The sequence below is a fragment of the Ilyonectria robusta genome, assembly GCF_021365365.1.
Source record: "Ilyonectria robusta strain PMI_751 chromosome Unknown BGZ61scaffold_3, whole genome shotgun sequence".
NCBI classification, from domain to species: domain Eukaryota; kingdom Fungi; phylum Ascomycota; class Sordariomycetes; order Hypocreales; family Nectriaceae; genus Ilyonectria; species Ilyonectria robusta.
In genome coordinates this window covers 2,641,348-2,656,574 of record NW_025764437.1, presented here as the reverse complement: position 1 = coordinate 2,656,574, position 15,227 = coordinate 2,641,348, and the positions used below count along the sequence as shown (strand labels likewise).

Here is a 15,227-nt window from a genome sequence, read left to right as displayed (position 1 = left end):
TCATCGTTCGCGCCCGACATCGAGTTGGGACGCTGCAACCTTTATATTCCAAAGCGGGCGCTGCGTAGCATTGGGAATCGAGATTGGCTGACCCCCCCGCCCCATGATTGACATCAAACACTCCCGATGCCTCTAGGTGCCGGGCCTTGGCTGGAATGTCATGCATGGCTTCGGTGAAGGCACCGATGAATGCGTTGCGAAGTGCCACGAGCCCTAAATGAATAATTGGACACCAATACCGCAGGCTGGGAGTTCTATTGGCTGTGGTTGATCAGAATCCAGCCTGGAAAATCGACACGTCGGTTGGGCATCAGGCCCCTGCTACTGAGCCTGACACAGCGGTACCGTCTCTTAATGAAAACGCCTTGGTCGTACTGGCCCCTTTCTGGGCCGCAAGCCTCACCTCCTATCCGCGTCGTGGGATATGTTGGCACAACTTTGCCCAATTGATGCCAAAAGCCTCGTTGCCTGCCGGATAACCCAAGATGGAGCCCCATGTTAAAGCAGTATCCCAACGCACTCAACCTGCGGGACATCATCGAACCACGGCCGGGCAGCCTCGCATTGGTTCAGGTTTGGGATGCGTCTATTTACTCCCCCCAGTCCCCTTCCGTAGATCGAAGTGATCAACCACCGACACATCGAACAAAGACAAAGAACCTACCTTCTGACGACATTACCATGTATCACTCATCAATCGAAATTGCCCATGGACTGCCTACGGGCCAATCCTTCAACCAAGGCCTTGATTCTCGATCCCAGCAATGGGCAAACCAAGGTACACCTCGAGCCTACGAGCCGATGCAACCCGAGCCTCGTTTCGACGATGCTCGTAATAAACCCTTTGACAACCGATTCCACTCAATCAACCGCTTTGAGTATCGTCTCGGAGACAACAGGAATTTAGACTCCACCGATAACTGCCAACACTACTCTTGGCCGCCGCACAGGAATGGCGAGAGCGTCCCAACCGACGGCATCCAAATGTCCCCAACCAGGACTTCCTCGATCTCATCAAGTCCCCGAGACGAATCCTATAGTTGGGCGGGTACCGCTGAGAGTACCGAACGGAAAGTCTGTCACTGCGGAAAGGAGTTCCGCCGTCCTTCAGACTTGGCGTAAGAGCCTCTCCCTTGCACCGCTATGCGAGTGCCCAAAAGGCTAACCATTATCTTGCACAGGAAACACCAAAAGTACCACATCAAATACTTCTCCTGCCTCTTCTCGGGCTGCGAGAAGGCCTTTGCGACACAAAAGGACCTCTCGCGACATGTCCGTACACACCGGAAGGGAGAGGGATGGCGATGCACTGTAGATGGTTGCCGAAAGGCTGCCGCAGGGCATGTCTACAGTAGAAAAGACAACTTCGATCGACACATGCGCACGGCGCATACTAACTCATAAACACCACAGAGTACTACGGATGTGACTCTTCTTCCAGATGCGAGGCTGACGGCACTCGAATGTTGATATTAACTGTAAGGTTTGGATTGTTAGAAGGACATGGGAACGGTTCCAAAGTTGATTGACAGGGGTTTCTTTCTGCACATTATCAAAGGGTTCATGATTTGGAATCATATGAGAACTCCATTCACAGTACTTAGCTACTTCATGATTATGATATACAAGGGTATGTAGGGCTGTCCAGTCGGCACTCCCAAGCATATGCTTGAGAACCCATACCGACAATCAAAAGAAAAAGAATTGCAAAGTCTTTCGTGTGAAAGGGTAGATGAAATTTGAGGAGTGATGTTTGCTGCGGACGATAGCGTCGGGCTCTCAACCACAGATTTCTATGAAGAAAACCTGATTTCGAGTAGCTGTCATTGTTTATGATGCAATAACTGAGATGAATATTGACTGGGATGATCTAGAAAGTTCTCCTGTCAAACATAAGCGACGCAAATCGACGCAGGATGCTGGTTAATATACATGTGTTATGGGTGGGTACGTAATAGCCAAGATTCCACACATATTAAGCGAATGTTCCATGCAGCGAGTGCTGAAAAGAAATCAATCGAGTTGACTTTTTTATTCCTATTATTTTTTAGCTCTTTACAAGATATTACTAACTGCTTTAGGCCTGGAGGATGATACAACAGGCGATAATATTAAAAACACACGGATTTCTCGGTGTCATGATCAACATTTCTTTTCATAGATCATATGGCACATCATGTTGAAAGAAGGAAAGCTATATCAAAAACTTTAATCTGGCAGGCTGAATATTTTACGCTTCATATCATCAAATTGGCACCAGAGACGTTCATTTCACACAACGCAGTCACTTGAAATTCATGGATTGATTCAGCCTTCCACAGTGAGGACTACCCAACGCATTGAACATGATCATGCTCCTCTCAAATTTGGGTTTGAATTATGTCAAGGTTTAATATACTCAAGCCTTCTAACTTGGATATTTAAGACGCCGATATGAAGATGCCCATGCTGACAATCGAGGAGTAATGATTTACTGACCGCCACCTGTCACCGCATGTCGGTGAGGCAGCGATGTAAGTCTAAAAAGAATTATCCTGGATTAATATGGAACTGGGCCCTAAAAGACATTAAAGATCTTCTCGGTGACTATTCAGTGTGTGCTTCGTGTTCCACGGGCTTACCATCAGCGCAACAGTCGTAGAGGGGCGACTTGGCTTCTGGTCTGGGAGGGCCTGCTAGTCAGTCAATCAGTAAATTACAATCTTCATCAAGCCCCTTACAATATTTTCTCCCTTTGGTCTCTGCAGAAGCTGTTGCCTCCAGCACCGGTGCGCATAGATATAGATATAGTCACCAAGCTTGACTCCCTGGCTGCCTCGCATGTCTTGAACCAGTGCGCACACATGTTGGACAGGCCTCGCCACGGATGACAGAATCAATCCGTAATCTAGGTGAGAGAGAATCTAGTCAATCCATTCCTTGGCTAGGTTTCATTGAGCGAGCCTATTGCCATGAGGTCTCACAGCTGAGAGAGTTCTGTACCTGAGCGCGAAGAAGCCGTAGCGCACAGGTGCCACATGAGGTGAAACTTGACGTTGTATCAAAAAAGAAAATAGCTATCAAAAGCGTCATGCGTCTACCCATCTGCATTTAATTTCAGTAGCTCATCCTGGGCGATTTTACAGATGACTGCGCTTCCTTCATCACAGTAGAAATGTGACAGAATCAACAATAATTTCGCAAGCATATGGCTAATAGGTTGGCGGAGGGCTGGGACCTTGTACGGGAAACCACCGCACTACACCAACACCCAATTCGCGCCAGCACTCGGGATTATCCAAAATAACTCCATCAAATACTTAGGTGCTTGGGGTTTTATGCCACCAGCAGCCGCTCTGTCATCGGCGGCTGTCTGTTGTCTACAGGAGAGGTCATCGCAGACTTCGCAACAATCTCTTCCAGTTGCACTCTCAATTGTATGTAAACAGTCAAACCTCTCCTGGAATTAGGTCTCGCAACTAAATAACATCCTTTGTCCAATCAACCGCGTCTCTCCTCAAACAAACCTCTTGGTTGCGCAATAGCAACTGTAGCTAATAAGGGTGGGAATGTTCTGACGAGTTGGATGGATGGTTCTTCTTTCAAGTCAGACCTACCTACCTTGACTCCGGACGTACCGATCCGACTTCGTCGCAAACGGCGACGGTCTACCTCCCCTTTAGCCGGTCTGAGTACTATTACCGTGACCCTGCTACTCGAGCTCCTCTTCTTCAGAGAAGTTATCTTGCATGTCTTCGGCCACCTCGTCGCTATACTCGAGTTCTTGTGAGGGGCATCGGTGCCGTTGCCCCGGGCGAGCCGGTCTAGCAGACGACTTCGCCGAGTTGTGATAATTGGAACTCACTCTGTTGGAATGTGGTGGAGCTGAAGCACGGCTCCTATCGGGCGTACCGGCCACTCTTGATGCCCCCTTTCGTCTGGCTTCCACTGACCCCGGCACGGAGCTCTTTACCTTTGGCTTTTGCGGCATTGCAAACTGTTCAACGTCAGAATAGCCCGGATAGTGTGCGAACTCCTCGGTGCACTCGTCCTCCTGGAAGTGATCGTACCGATCCCGACGTATTCTAGCGTAGTACGTCTCGTCGCCTTTCATGGTGGACTTCGTAGGCCTCAAACTCGGTCGTCATTCCCGCACTGAACGGAAGTGGTCGGTGGTTAGGGTGGCCGGCATGCCGTCGTTTTCCACTGACGCGTCCTTATCTTCTAGGGCAAGGCCTGCGGCTATCAGCGCTGCGTTGCGGATTTGGCGCTCGTTCTGGGGCTGATGGCTAAGGGAAAGTCTTACCTTCTGCGAGAGCGTTGGGCTCAATGTTACCACCGCTACAATCTCATTGTGTGAGAAAGACGTCGGTATCGTCAAAGAGCAGGATATAGTCCCGCAATTGGGCATAGCAGAGCGTATCTCGCAGCGTCTTGTCGACCGCGCTAGACGAGGATCCCAAGTCGCCATGGGTGACGGGAAAAGCGGTTTGCTGTTTTCTAGGGGAAGGGTCGGAGAATAATATTTAGCATCCGGTCGTGGCTGATTATACCTTCGGCACTCTAAATCGCTTCGCAAGTTCGCATATGACCATGATGCAGCTGTCAACCCCGTTTGGCAAACCCACAATCCGCGGCCTATCACGATCCTTGTCTGTTGGAGGTCCTGAGCCGTGCCAGTGCTTCGGACGCTTGTGGAACCGTCAACCGATCGGCGGTGCGGCCCATTACAAGGCTTGGGGAAGACGGACACGGAGGGGCGTCAATACCGTTGGAAGCCTGAGGGTCGACGAACGAAGGCGTCCGGGTGAGGGACAAACCGCTCTTTTGCCTTTTACTAACTATACACCTCCGTAGCGTTGGAGTAAGGCAGGTAAGTACTGCCCAGTTAAAGGATGCCACTTACTCAATGAGGCGTCGGGGTATGGCACTGCCCCCTCGCGCCGGTCGGACGGTCGAACAAGGGCGGATGTGGGACCTACCCACATCCCGTGCGACAGGTATGCGGCCTCGCAATCATCATGCTAGCTCTCGAGCCCCAGCCAGCCAATCGAACACCATCATAGAAGCTAGAAGGCTTGGGTAAAGGTCGAGCGCCGGTAAGGATGAAATCATTGCTAAATTGGCCCAAGATTAGGGCACTCTTCGTCCTTTTTGTACGGCCGTCGCCCAGCTGGACCAAGCCAGTGCAATGAATGCAATGACAAGTTTCAAAGAGCGCCAATGGACTGATCGGACAACGGAAGAAATCCCCCCCACCGTGAGATTTTCCAGTCCTGAAGTTATCATTGCAGCATGCGGTCAGTCTAGGACGTTTGACAGTCATGGTTTGTTCGCCGACGAAAGAGAAGAGGTCGGTTTGATTTCGCGCCACACTGTTCCCGGCCGTCAGATTGTGCTCGCTTTTGCCGCTAGATGACGCAGTGCTGCACCCTACATTACCATGTACCAGTAAGACAAGCCAATGACAAGATGTCAGGAGAAGCAGAAGAAGACCTCGCGCTCGGTGCTTCTGGGATATAAATCCCTTCTCGTCCCAGTCCATTTCTACTTTGTTTTACATGTTCCTTCCATCCTCGCCCACCGCGGCTCAGTTGTCTCTTGCAAACTCCTTGATTGTGCCTTCACGCCTCAAGCCTAGCCTGTCCCAACGACTTACACGGCTGCACCGACCTTTATCTCGACAACCACCACCAGCTACTGGCCATTTGAACCCTCCCTTCTATCAAACTTATAGGTAAGACGCTTTTTGCTATTCTTTTATATTTTCCGTGCTGCGATGCACAGCAATCACAATAGCTTGGCGAGATGCTAGAGTGAGCCTGGCAACGGCGGCGAAGCTGATTAGCCATAACCTCTCACGGCAAAATAACATATGTTCAACCCCTCCTGCATTTTGGCTACCCATTATCAAGTCCGGTGCATCGATCTTGGCATACTGCATGTGGAGGCAAAAATTGCGGCCGCTGAGGGATGATGGCAGACAGGAGGACAGGATCCATGCAGCCGACTCAACCTAGCGAGGCCGACGTAGCTGATTGGTCTGAGGCCTTCCCACCGCACAATAACATCTGTTCAGCCCCTCCCTCCCGCAATTTCAGCACTCCTCTACCATCCCGCTCGACTCTCCTCTTCCCTTCGAACCATTTTATATATCCTCTTTGCTTCTTTCTCTTTTCCCCAAATCTATCTGTCCTGGAAACACCTTCAACGACAGGGAAATCCCGGAAACAAGGTTTTTACCTCGAACAACGTCAGAAACCACCAAACGCATACCGTCACCCAACAACAACCATCATGTCTACCACGTCGTCGATGAACGTCCTTCAGGGCTCGAACCCGAGGCAAGGCTCTCCTCCTATTCTTATTCAATACTTTCCCTCCTTCTATAATGTCCATCGTTGCCTGTTTAAACGCATCCCATTGAGAGACCATCCACTAACATAAACTGTAAAACGCAGTGTTACTTCCGCAAATCCCACCCTCCGACAAGCCGACGTCACAACTCGAGGGTCAGTCACCAATCCCCCGCGGCCCACATACACCGGGGGCTCACAGATTCCTGTCAATGCGCGGATGCAAGATCTGTCGTACGTTGCCGGCACGGCACTGCTGGTTCGCGATGTCAATGCGTTGAGTGGTGTCACCTCCGCCACCAGCTCGGTCGCTGGGGTTGGGCAAGCTCCAACGGCTGTCCCACTGTTGCGCTCGAATGGCACTGGCAACACGAATATAGACTATAAGGATATTGGTGCACAGTTTAGTTCGTCGTGATGCTGTCCACGAGTGGACGATCATTGACAATCAATGAAGCTTTTATGATTCCCTGTCATTTTACCCCTGCTGGCGATCCCTCTGTGGATGCTGGGGGGTTATTCTCTTCTCGCACTCATTTGTCTTTTTAAACTAGCCAGCGATTGTTCAACGCTGCACGTCTCGTCCGAGCAGTGGTTATGTTATCGCCAATATACTTCTCTGGGGATCTTTTACTGTCATGACACGAATACTGCAGACTGTGACTTCGGACAGAATTAACTGGCTACAATGCGGTCCTCGGCGCGCGGTCGAATCATGACATGGTGGCTGAGACAAGTGATGCACAGTGTGTGTAACGCCGATGGTTCCGTTGGTCAGCGACCGTGAGAGAAACCATCCCGTCCTCTTTCATCCCGAGACCGTCACACCTAGAACTCTCCGCATCCCAAAGGGTCACATTCCTCGTGGTTGCAACACTTTCGAGATGCACCATCCCCGTTGGACTTAAGCATCCCACTACAGGCCGACCCGACCCCAGGGGATTTGCAGTGGGGGCACCACTTTTCCCCGGGCGCCGGCGTCTCCACGCTTTGGCGCATCGAAGATCCATCTGTCATCTGCCATCTGCCATCCGCCATCCGCCATCCGCTATCGAGACCCACCCGTTAAACGGGGCTCTCGAACATTGCAACATTTTTGTTTTGTCTTTGGGAGAAACATACTGTACATGCAAATGCATTGCCATAGACAATGTTTCGTCGCCGCCATCCCGTCACGTGGGAACGTTCCATGCGCACACAGATGTCGTAGCTCCACAAAAACTCCCGAGGTTTCGTTCATCCCGTCGCCGTCGTTGTTTGTATTCGTAGCGGCGACTGACGGCGCAGGGCTTGGCCAGTGCCAGCCGCCCCCGACCCCGTGGTCACCGCCCTGAACAACCTCCGTACGAAGTAAGGTTGTCGACGTGTGGCGGCAAGTGTACTAAGTGTGCTACGCCGGCGATCCAAAAGCCCCTCTCTTGGCTTGATCCGCAGCCGGAAGACCGCAAGCTTGAGTTAGGGGCGGGCTTGACAAGGGGCTTGCTGCGTTGGCACTGGCGATGCCCTCACGCTACGTGCTAATCCCACACCTAGTCTTACTGAGCCACGCCCAGTGTCGCGGAAGGCGGAACGGGGACGATTTACGCGGTACCGGTACAGTTTTCCTAGCCCACGCCCGAGTCGAAATTTGCGAACCTCGCGGACGAAGCGATTAGAACACGAGTGAGGCAACCACGGCTACGCTGTTCAGGGATAGGGGCAATTGGATGGTCCGTCCGTGGTCTGCTGCGGTTAGCGCTGTGTTCTCGGCGACAAATTGCCCATGGCTCAACTGGGGGGTGTGGTCAGTGAGAGGAGGGGTCCGTCACTGAGGGTGCGTTTGTCGCCGACGCCTCGAGTTATCGCATGCGGGTCACGATGATCGACAGCTGATTCGGGGGTGTCGCCTACAAGCACCTACGCGGTCGCGTACCGGCGCGAGCACGTATGTACGCATTCTCTGCAGGCCCCAGACAGATGCCAGGCTGGCCAGCTCGCCCGGCCACTTTTACCATCTTACGAGACCCCACGGTTTTTCACGGAAGCTTCCCAGCACACCATCACTTCTGACTACCGAAGCTAAGGCATCCGCAGCGTCCTGGACCTGGTCACGCATTGCCTTACGGGCCGAGTCAAGTTTGGGCCGACAATCCGCCAGCTCATCAACAAGGCCTTTCCAATGAATGGGCATTGTTGAACCTCCGGCGCGGGACTTGCTCGGTAACAAGGGTTTGCGGCGCTTTTGGCTACAACGGTCAGGAGCAAAAATGAACCTATGGGGGGCTTGGGGTCAATTGTCGCCCAGGTGCCACGGAGCCATAAAAAAGATACTGGGGTGACTTGTCGCACATCCCAGTGTGGTTGAGGGCGCAATGAGAGACGTCGTCCTGTCGGAGTCGAAGGTCGACAGGTCCCGAGGTGTGAGGCGCAAGGGGGCGGGTTGTAGAAGTGCGGGTTCATGTTTCTCGAACGCCGCAGTCTGCTGCAAGCGTGCTGCAGATCCACAGAAGGCTGCGGGGGGCGAACCCGCCATGTCCCAGCAAGTCCAGGGGCTTGACAAGAGGAAGCTCGCCTACCCGGGCAATCTTGTTGCGCCCGCGAGTATCATATCCAGACAATCATGCTGGACATGATTGTCCAGCGGGCGGGGCTCAAGTCGGCGGGACGGTGAGGGAAAAGGCAGCGAGGCGACGGGGACGAAAAGATTCCTTCCCCCTCCCTTAGCGGCGTGCGCCAGCTCAGGAGACCGTTACTGATGGTCAGTGATGGTCAGGGCAAAAAGGGTGAAGGCGGCACGTGGCAGACGGCCGCCGTCGAAGAGCCCTGAAGAAAGAAAAAAGAAAGCGGTGCAGCGGCCGTGTCCCGCACGCTTTAGGGGACGACTTGGGAGTTGTGAGTGGAGGGAGTCCCAGTCGCAGCGCAGGCGCAGGCCGGAATTTCAGCCAGACTCGCCGCCTGTCGTTGCTGCACATACCCCTGTACCATCCACCACTCCGTCGTGTGTGCCGTCCGCATCGCCCGTCTTCCGGTCACTTTCCAGGTCGGTGATCTCCAAAACTCCATCCCCTCAGATCAGCAGAAAAAAAGGCCCTTCGCCAATCTTCTTAACCCCCAAGCCGCCGCCTCCCATCACACAATCAGGACTCAGCCTGCACCCCCCCAGGTTCTTTATTCCGTGTATTATCTCTTTTCGAGCGAATCCCACCTCTTGAATACTCCTAGCTGCTTCACGCGCCCCGTGTTCGAGCGTTGTTGGCATCTGAATCCCCCCTCTTGTCCCACGACGAGACAGCGACAGCCTGTTTCTCGCCAAAATTCTGCCTCAAAATTTTGCTCCTTCACATTGCCGTTTATCTTCTCTCGTTCGGTGTGCGAGCCACTGTCACCTCAGTGACACTCCCTCAGTTCGTTCGCTTCGTTGGCCCAGAGCCCGTCGGCGCCGCCTCCGCTTTCCTCAGCTTTCGTTCGCGATCGTGTCGACAACATGGCCTCCACGCACGCTCAGCAGGGCTCTGCATCGGGGTAAGTCTTCTGTCGGCTGCTGGTTCGTTCGATCGTTCGGTCGGTCGTGTCGGTCCTCGATGTCGTTGTCGTTGTCGTCGTGACGTGTGCTAATTGGGGTTACTGATAGCTGCGGCAGTGAGGCAGCTCAGTCTGGGGAACTCCAAGCTGAGTTCTTGGCTGCCTCCCGTGCCCGCGGAGCATCCTATAGTCATGATACTATCAATGCTCGCTTCTCCGCGACGCAGAGCTCAAGCGACGCACGCCAGGACGGGGATGCACCCGTCGGCGGCGAGCTGCTGAACCAGCTCGAGATGGACATGGCCAATTACGTCGCCCCGCCCACTGGTCAAGTTGCCACCACACAGACCACGCCCGCCTCACCAATGCTTTTGGCGGTCGGCTCGCACCTCGTTAAATAAACCACGCGTCATCGTCGGTATGTGTGATGCATTCGGTGATAAAAGAAAGAAGAAGGTTATTCGACTAACAGAAATGCAAGATGAATGAGGGTGGTTACCATATGGTGGTGGATGCCATCCTCAATTGATGCATGTTGGGCCGATATCGGCTACTGGCTCCCCATGACGTCAATCTGAGAGTTGGGTGGCTTGGGGTGCATTCCCCATGTTAATGAGCCACGGTTTCATGACTCAAGGTGGTTATGAGCTCCGTTTTTTTTTGTCTCATGAGGTTTGGGAAAATGCTTTCCTCGTGCGTATACTGGAGGCGCCGTTTTGTTTTTGACAACCTTCTGCAAAATCTGTCTCGAGGGGAGAGACAGGGAGTGCTCGATCTGCTGTTGGGTGCAATTGGTGGTGAGATCGAGCAAGGTTCGCCATAATTGCTCTCGAAGCGGTCTGTGAAATGCGCAAGCAAACCATTTCAGGCAAGTGTCTGAGGAGGTTAATTTCTTCCTTCACCCTTTCATCCTGTCCATGATGGTCAATGTATGGACCGTGTCCAAACAGCGGAGCGTAAAGCCCACGGATTTCGCCTGGTTTTTCTTGATGATGGATATGTTGGTTTGGGGACGTTTAGGGACTCTTTTCTTTTCCGTTTTTTGTTTGCCAGGATAGGTTGGATATATTTCCAGGATTCGGGATATGACGAGAGGACCTCGTGTCAAATCTTTGTTGAGGTCGATTGGTCGGTGACGACGATCTGGAGAAAGGGAGCCGTGGGTGTTGGGCAGAGTGAGACGCGGTTACGCCGGATACGTCTCCATGTTGAATACTGGAGCCAAGAAGCAACGACCCCCATGGTTTGGTTGGAATCTGCTCAGGGACAAAGCGATCCGATGATGCCATGCCCTGGAAGCTGGCATGGTGTCTGATCCGGAGCGTGCCTGGACCCCTGCACAGGTTCTTCTCTCATGACGGAACGCGACGCGACAAGACGAAGCGGAAGTCTCAAAAAGATGGATAAAATAGATGGAAAGAGCTGATGCTGCGATGCACAGCAATCACATCAGCTTGGTGAGATGGAAGAGTGAATGATGGACAACGAAAATACGGGAGGGGCTGAACAGATGTTATTGTGCGGTGGGAGACCCTAAGGCCAATCAGCTTCGTCGGCTTCGCTAGGCTGAGTCGGCTGCATGGATCCTGTCCTTTTGTCAATCATCCCTGAGCGGCCGCCGTTTTTGCCTCCACATTCATCATTCATCTTCTGTCTCGTACTCTGACTGGGTCGGAGGACGGCGATTTCAGCTTTACCGAACAACGACATATGACATTCTCGCCACGCGACACATCACCATCCACTTGCCTGAGCCGTTGGCAACAGCTCTCTTCTTGGATTCTTCGGCCTTTTGCCCCTTTGCATTTCAAAGCCCTCATCCCACAGCTAGACTCGGAGGCTTTTTTCTTTGTTTGTTTTGGGTATACGTATCTCACTCGTCTGGTAATTATAGAGGAGGAGTCTTTATTTTCTCAGGGGATCTTGTCTCGAATGCGCCTTTTCTCCTTGGCTCGCTTGGCTGGGGCTCGTTCCTGTCCGTCTGTATTAGTTAGCTGGCTACTCAAACTTCACTCGGAGCTAATTTTGTCCCTCATCTCGCTACACAGCCATGATTGCCCTCCCGTGCATCCGTCGCAAGTTAAGGGTGGTGAGCAAATGAGCATGAGGCTTGCCCGTGAATCCCACGCGTCGTTTCATTGCACGTTTGCGGGTGCATACGAATGCAAACTTATCCCAAACACGTCGCGTCACATCCGCAGCCTCTAGCCGGGGCCTAAAATACCGTATCCATTCCGACTTCTCCTTTCTGCCATGCCAGCCAATCCATTGCGTCCAAAATATTGTTCCCGGCTAAACCACTTGTCGTGTCTTGGGCTGATTTGAGGCCCGAGTTGGGCATCGTCATCTTTAAGACCGCACTTTCGGGTCGCCATGCTAGGTCCCTGTCTTTTCGTAGCCCTGGATGGCGGGAACAGATATACAACAGGCGACCAAATCATGATACCTGGTCGACGGGTCTTAACACGCGCGTCACACCTGGGAAGATGCAACGTCAAATTCGCCGAGCCCAAAATAGGGGAAGAATGGACCTGACCTTATAAAACCGCCCAATGCCAATGAGTATGACGCTTAAGAGAACAAGAATTTATAGCATCGGTATCATGAATTGAACTCCGACCTTGCATGCCTGCTGACGAAACCGTTCCAGACGCGTCGAGCCACGTCACATCGGGGGCGAAGCATCGAGAAAGTTAAAATCAAGTGACTCAAAGTGCCAGAGCGTGGCCAGCTCCCCGAGATCATCTTCTGAGAAGTTGGAAAAGACGGGTGTCTGCTCAATGGCCACTGGCGTTTGCTCGATAGTCACGGGTATCTGTCCAATAGCCGCCGGTGTTTGCGAAACTTCTGGTACAAGTGGCGTAGAATGAGCCTGGTACTCGACATACGACGGGGCCATGAATCCGCCATGACGAACAGGCTCGTTGGTGGTCAAAACGCTTGAGATGTGGAAGGCACCTGAGGAGGGAATGCTCGAGGTTGGAGAGGCCCTGGGTGCAGAGAGTGTCTTGAATTGAGAGCTCGACCCGGCTGATCTAGCCGAGATTGTTGTAGGCGTAGACGTCATCTGGTCTTGCGTGCTGATATCTCGTGAGATTGAGTGCGATGTGCTGGCCACCTTAGTGACACGGGCGCGCTTCGCGGCAGGGCTGTCGTCGATCTTGGGCCGTACGTCTGCACGAGGCAGCCGCTGCACAATACGTGACAAGATACCATACGACGTTCTAGCCGATTTCGTCACCGTTCGAAGACGCCGCAACATAGCATGTGCATTGTCAATAGCCTTGAAAACCTCATCTCGGCGAGGCAGGGAGTGGTGCTCGTCGTGAAGCACAGCTGTGCACAGTACTGTCGAAGTGTCGAAAATGCAGAACAGAACGAAATGGAACTTTGAGTCGCGGGGATAGACCCACTCGAAGAACCCTTTGAGAGACACCATGAGCTCCAAGAGGTAATTGATACCGTCGCTGCGAATCTTAAGCTCCGCCTCCTTGGTGTTGGTCGTGAACGGCTGTGCCAGGTACGCCCGGACAGGATCGAGCAGCATAGAGAAGGCCATTGTACGGATATAATGTCGGTGAAGCACAATCCACGGACAAGTCACATCCAAGGTCTTATCGGGGATATGCACGTCGAAAGGAGGAGGGAAGTCTTCGATCCATTGTTTTATCATCTCTTGATACTCTTGGACTTGTGCGGGCTCCGTGACATTCCTGGTAAGACCAAAGCGGTCATAGAGGTTGCGAATGAGGCCTGATTGCAACTTCATGTGTGCTAATGGAGATTGTTGCATCCCTTCCATGACAAGACTAGGCAGTTTGACGTCACATTCGGATCGATCGATAATCATGGGTCGCCCAAGGAGGGCTGAAATCTGCCTGGGGATGATTAGCTTCTGCGCGTGTTTCAACGACACTATTGGGAGGAGTCATAAATTACCAGTCCCAGGTGTCTAAAACACACCAAACCCTCCTCCGAAGTTCAAGCTCAAATTGGGTCAATTGCTCGGTCTTTGACTCTTGGTGCATAGCTATCGATGGTATTAGTCACGAGTCTCGAACGCAAAGTCATGAAATACAACAAAGACGAGAGGAGGAGTGGTACATACAAAGCTCTTGGGCTTCTCGGATAGCGGAGTTCAGAACATGCCAACACTCCACAAAACGGGCCTCTGATTTAAACCAATAGCACGAGTGCAGCAGCTGTTGAACGTTGGTGAGGTGGCTACATCCGATGGGGATGGTACTACCCAACTCACGAGCAGCTTCGTGATACTGCTCGGTAATTCGTTGGATGGTGTCGCCAAGGTCAATCTCGAGCTTTCGCTGGAGATCTTCGTCGGTGTACTGCGAGGAACACGCGCAGACCATGAGAAGGAGGCAGGTCCACTGGACGCTGAGGGGTCTATTATCGGCTCGTGTATCCCACCATTCCTTGTATTGTTCCAGGAAGATTGGCGGGTAGATGATGTAATAGTGGTAGTTGGCATTGTTCAGAAAATTCTGGACGAGGATGTCTGGCTACTTAGTTAGCGAGAACGCAAACCGATGGGTGGCGACTTTACTAGGGGACTTGCCTGTGTAAGGTCTTGGGGGAATGACCTTTAGAGCGCGCTCTAGAGGAGGAAAGATTTTGGGGTCTTTGATGAACTCGCGAGGCGACGATTTAACGACCTACGCCAGGCAAGTCAGAATGCAGGTCCCAGGGACTACAGCTGCGAGCCAACCCACCTCATCCTGCGCAGTGAGTCCATAGAGAATATGCGACGGCATGTAGCCCAGGGCGTCAATACCACTGCCTTCGGCCTCGTCGATTTCAGAGCCAGCAGAATCGGTGCTGAAGTCGCGGTTAAGGCGTCGCTTGCGCCGTTTGTCCTGAGCCACTTTCTCGGCTGTGGGTTGGTTGGAGTCCCTAAACCGACACTTATCGGCAGCTTTGCGCTTCTGACAATGGCTACAAGGCCACTCGCGGTTGCACTGATACGAAGTTAGACTGGCATATGGGCGACGGATGCCGCGGAGGACGCCGAGTGCGAGGGCCAGGATCGGGGTCAATGTTAGGAGGGAATTCGTTACCTTCTGCTTCCGGCGCGAGCACTCGGTGCAAGCAGCGCGAGCGTAGGTGTTGCCTTCGGAGACGACATCCATGGTGAAGAGGGTGGGGTTTCTTGCTAGCCAAGCTGGCGACACAGGAGTGGCAAAACAGGATCAAGACGCAGCCTTCGCAAAAGTTGATGACAGGGAGAAGCTTAACGAACAATGGCAAGCAAGAGAATAGGGGAAGGGGAAATAAAAGGAAAGGCTCGACTGATTTGATTGACTTAAGCACCTGCTGGCTGACTAGCTGACTGGCTGCCTGCAGAAAGTGGCAACGCAACGGAAAGGTAAAGTG

The 15,227-nt window shown here is 52.6% G+C and overlaps 5 protein-coding genes across 5 annotated transcripts; 2 read left to right on the top strand and 3 right to left on the bottom strand.

Annotated features, from left to right (window-relative positions):
- The first annotated feature begins 377 nt into the window (after window positions 1–377).
- Window positions 378–1,751, top strand: BGZ61DRAFT_136466 (uncharacterized protein). Its single transcript, XM_046237231.1, has 2 exons — window positions 378–1,118; window positions 1,182–1,751. Exons 1-2 carry the CDS (start codon window positions 496–498, stop codon window positions 1,402–1,404), a joined length of 846 nt encoding a protein of 281 aa, XP_046109969.1. The 5' UTR covers window positions 378–495; the 3' UTR covers window positions 1,405–1,751.
- Window positions 1,752–3,691: 1,940 nt separating this feature from the next.
- Window positions 3,692–4,093, bottom strand: BGZ61DRAFT_584986 (uncharacterized protein; the record flags this gene model as incomplete). The annotated part of the gene is made up of 1 exon (XM_046256382.1): window positions 3,692–4,093. The coding sequence occupies one exon, from the start codon at window positions 4,091–4,093 to the stop codon at window positions 3,692–3,694; it is 402 nt and encodes a 133-aa protein (XP_046109968.1).
- Window positions 4,094–6,448: 2,355 nt separating this feature from the next.
- On the bottom strand, window positions 6,449–6,912 carry BGZ61DRAFT_136380 (uncharacterized protein). Its single transcript, XM_046237228.1, has one exon. The coding sequence runs from the start codon at window positions 6,775–6,777 to the stop codon at window positions 6,532–6,534; it is 246 nt and encodes an 81-aa protein (XP_046109967.1). The 5' UTR covers window positions 6,778–6,912; the 3' UTR covers window positions 6,449–6,531.
- Window positions 6,913–11,349: 4,437 nt separating this feature from the next.
- BGZ61DRAFT_136447 (uncharacterized protein) lies at window positions 11,350–12,127 on the top strand. Its single transcript, XM_046237230.1, has one exon. The coding sequence runs from the start codon at window positions 11,547–11,549 to the stop codon at window positions 12,042–12,044; it is 498 nt and encodes a 165-aa protein (XP_046109966.1). The 5' UTR covers window positions 11,350–11,546; the 3' UTR covers window positions 12,045–12,127.
- A 309-nt stretch (window positions 12,128–12,436) lies between these two features.
- Window positions 12,437–15,219, bottom strand: BGZ61DRAFT_136424 (fungal-specific transcription factor domain-containing protein). The gene is made up of 5 exons (XM_046237229.1): window positions 14,567–15,219; window positions 14,413–14,509; window positions 13,945–14,352; window positions 13,776–13,866; window positions 12,437–13,714 (listed from the first exon to the last, which is right to left on the bottom strand). The coding sequence occupies exons 1-5, from the start codon at window positions 14,981–14,983 to the stop codon at window positions 12,502–12,504; spliced, it is 2,226 nt and encodes a 741-aa protein (XP_046109965.1). The 5' UTR covers window positions 14,984–15,219; the 3' UTR covers window positions 12,437–12,501.
- Window positions 15,220–15,227: the final 8 nt, after the last annotated feature.

What these genes read in the sequence shown, in the direction of transcription:
- BGZ61DRAFT_136447 (XM_046237230.1), top strand. Translation starts at nt 11,547, where the DNA reads ATGACATTCTCGCCACGCGACACATCACCATCCACTTGCCTGAGCCGT.
- BGZ61DRAFT_136380 (XM_046237228.1), bottom strand. Translation starts at nt 6,777, where the DNA reads ATGATCGTCCACTCGTGGACAGCATCACGACGAACTAAACTGTGCACC.
- BGZ61DRAFT_136466 (XM_046237231.1), top strand. Translation starts at nt 496, where the DNA reads ATGTTAAAGCAGTATCCCAACGCACTCAACCTGCGGGACATCATCGAA. An exon ending in CGCCGTCCTTCAGACTTGGC is followed by an intron (nt 1,119 to 1,181) that starts GTAAGAGCCTCT and finishes TATCTTGCACAG; the next exon opens with GAAACACCAAAAGTACCACA.
- BGZ61DRAFT_136424 (XM_046237229.1), bottom strand. Translation starts at nt 14,983, where the DNA reads ATGGATGTCGTCTCCGAAGGCAACACCTACGCTCGCGCTGCTTGCACC. An exon ending in GACTCACTGCGCAGGATGAG is followed by an intron (nt 14,510 to 14,566) that starts GTGGGTTGGCTC and finishes TGCCTGGCGTAG; the next exon opens with GTCGTTAAATCGTCGCCTCG. An exon ending in CCGAGAAGCCCAAGAGCTTT is followed by an intron (nt 13,867 to 13,944) that starts GTATGTACCACT and finishes TACCATCGATAG; the next exon opens with CTATGCACCAAGAGTCAAAG.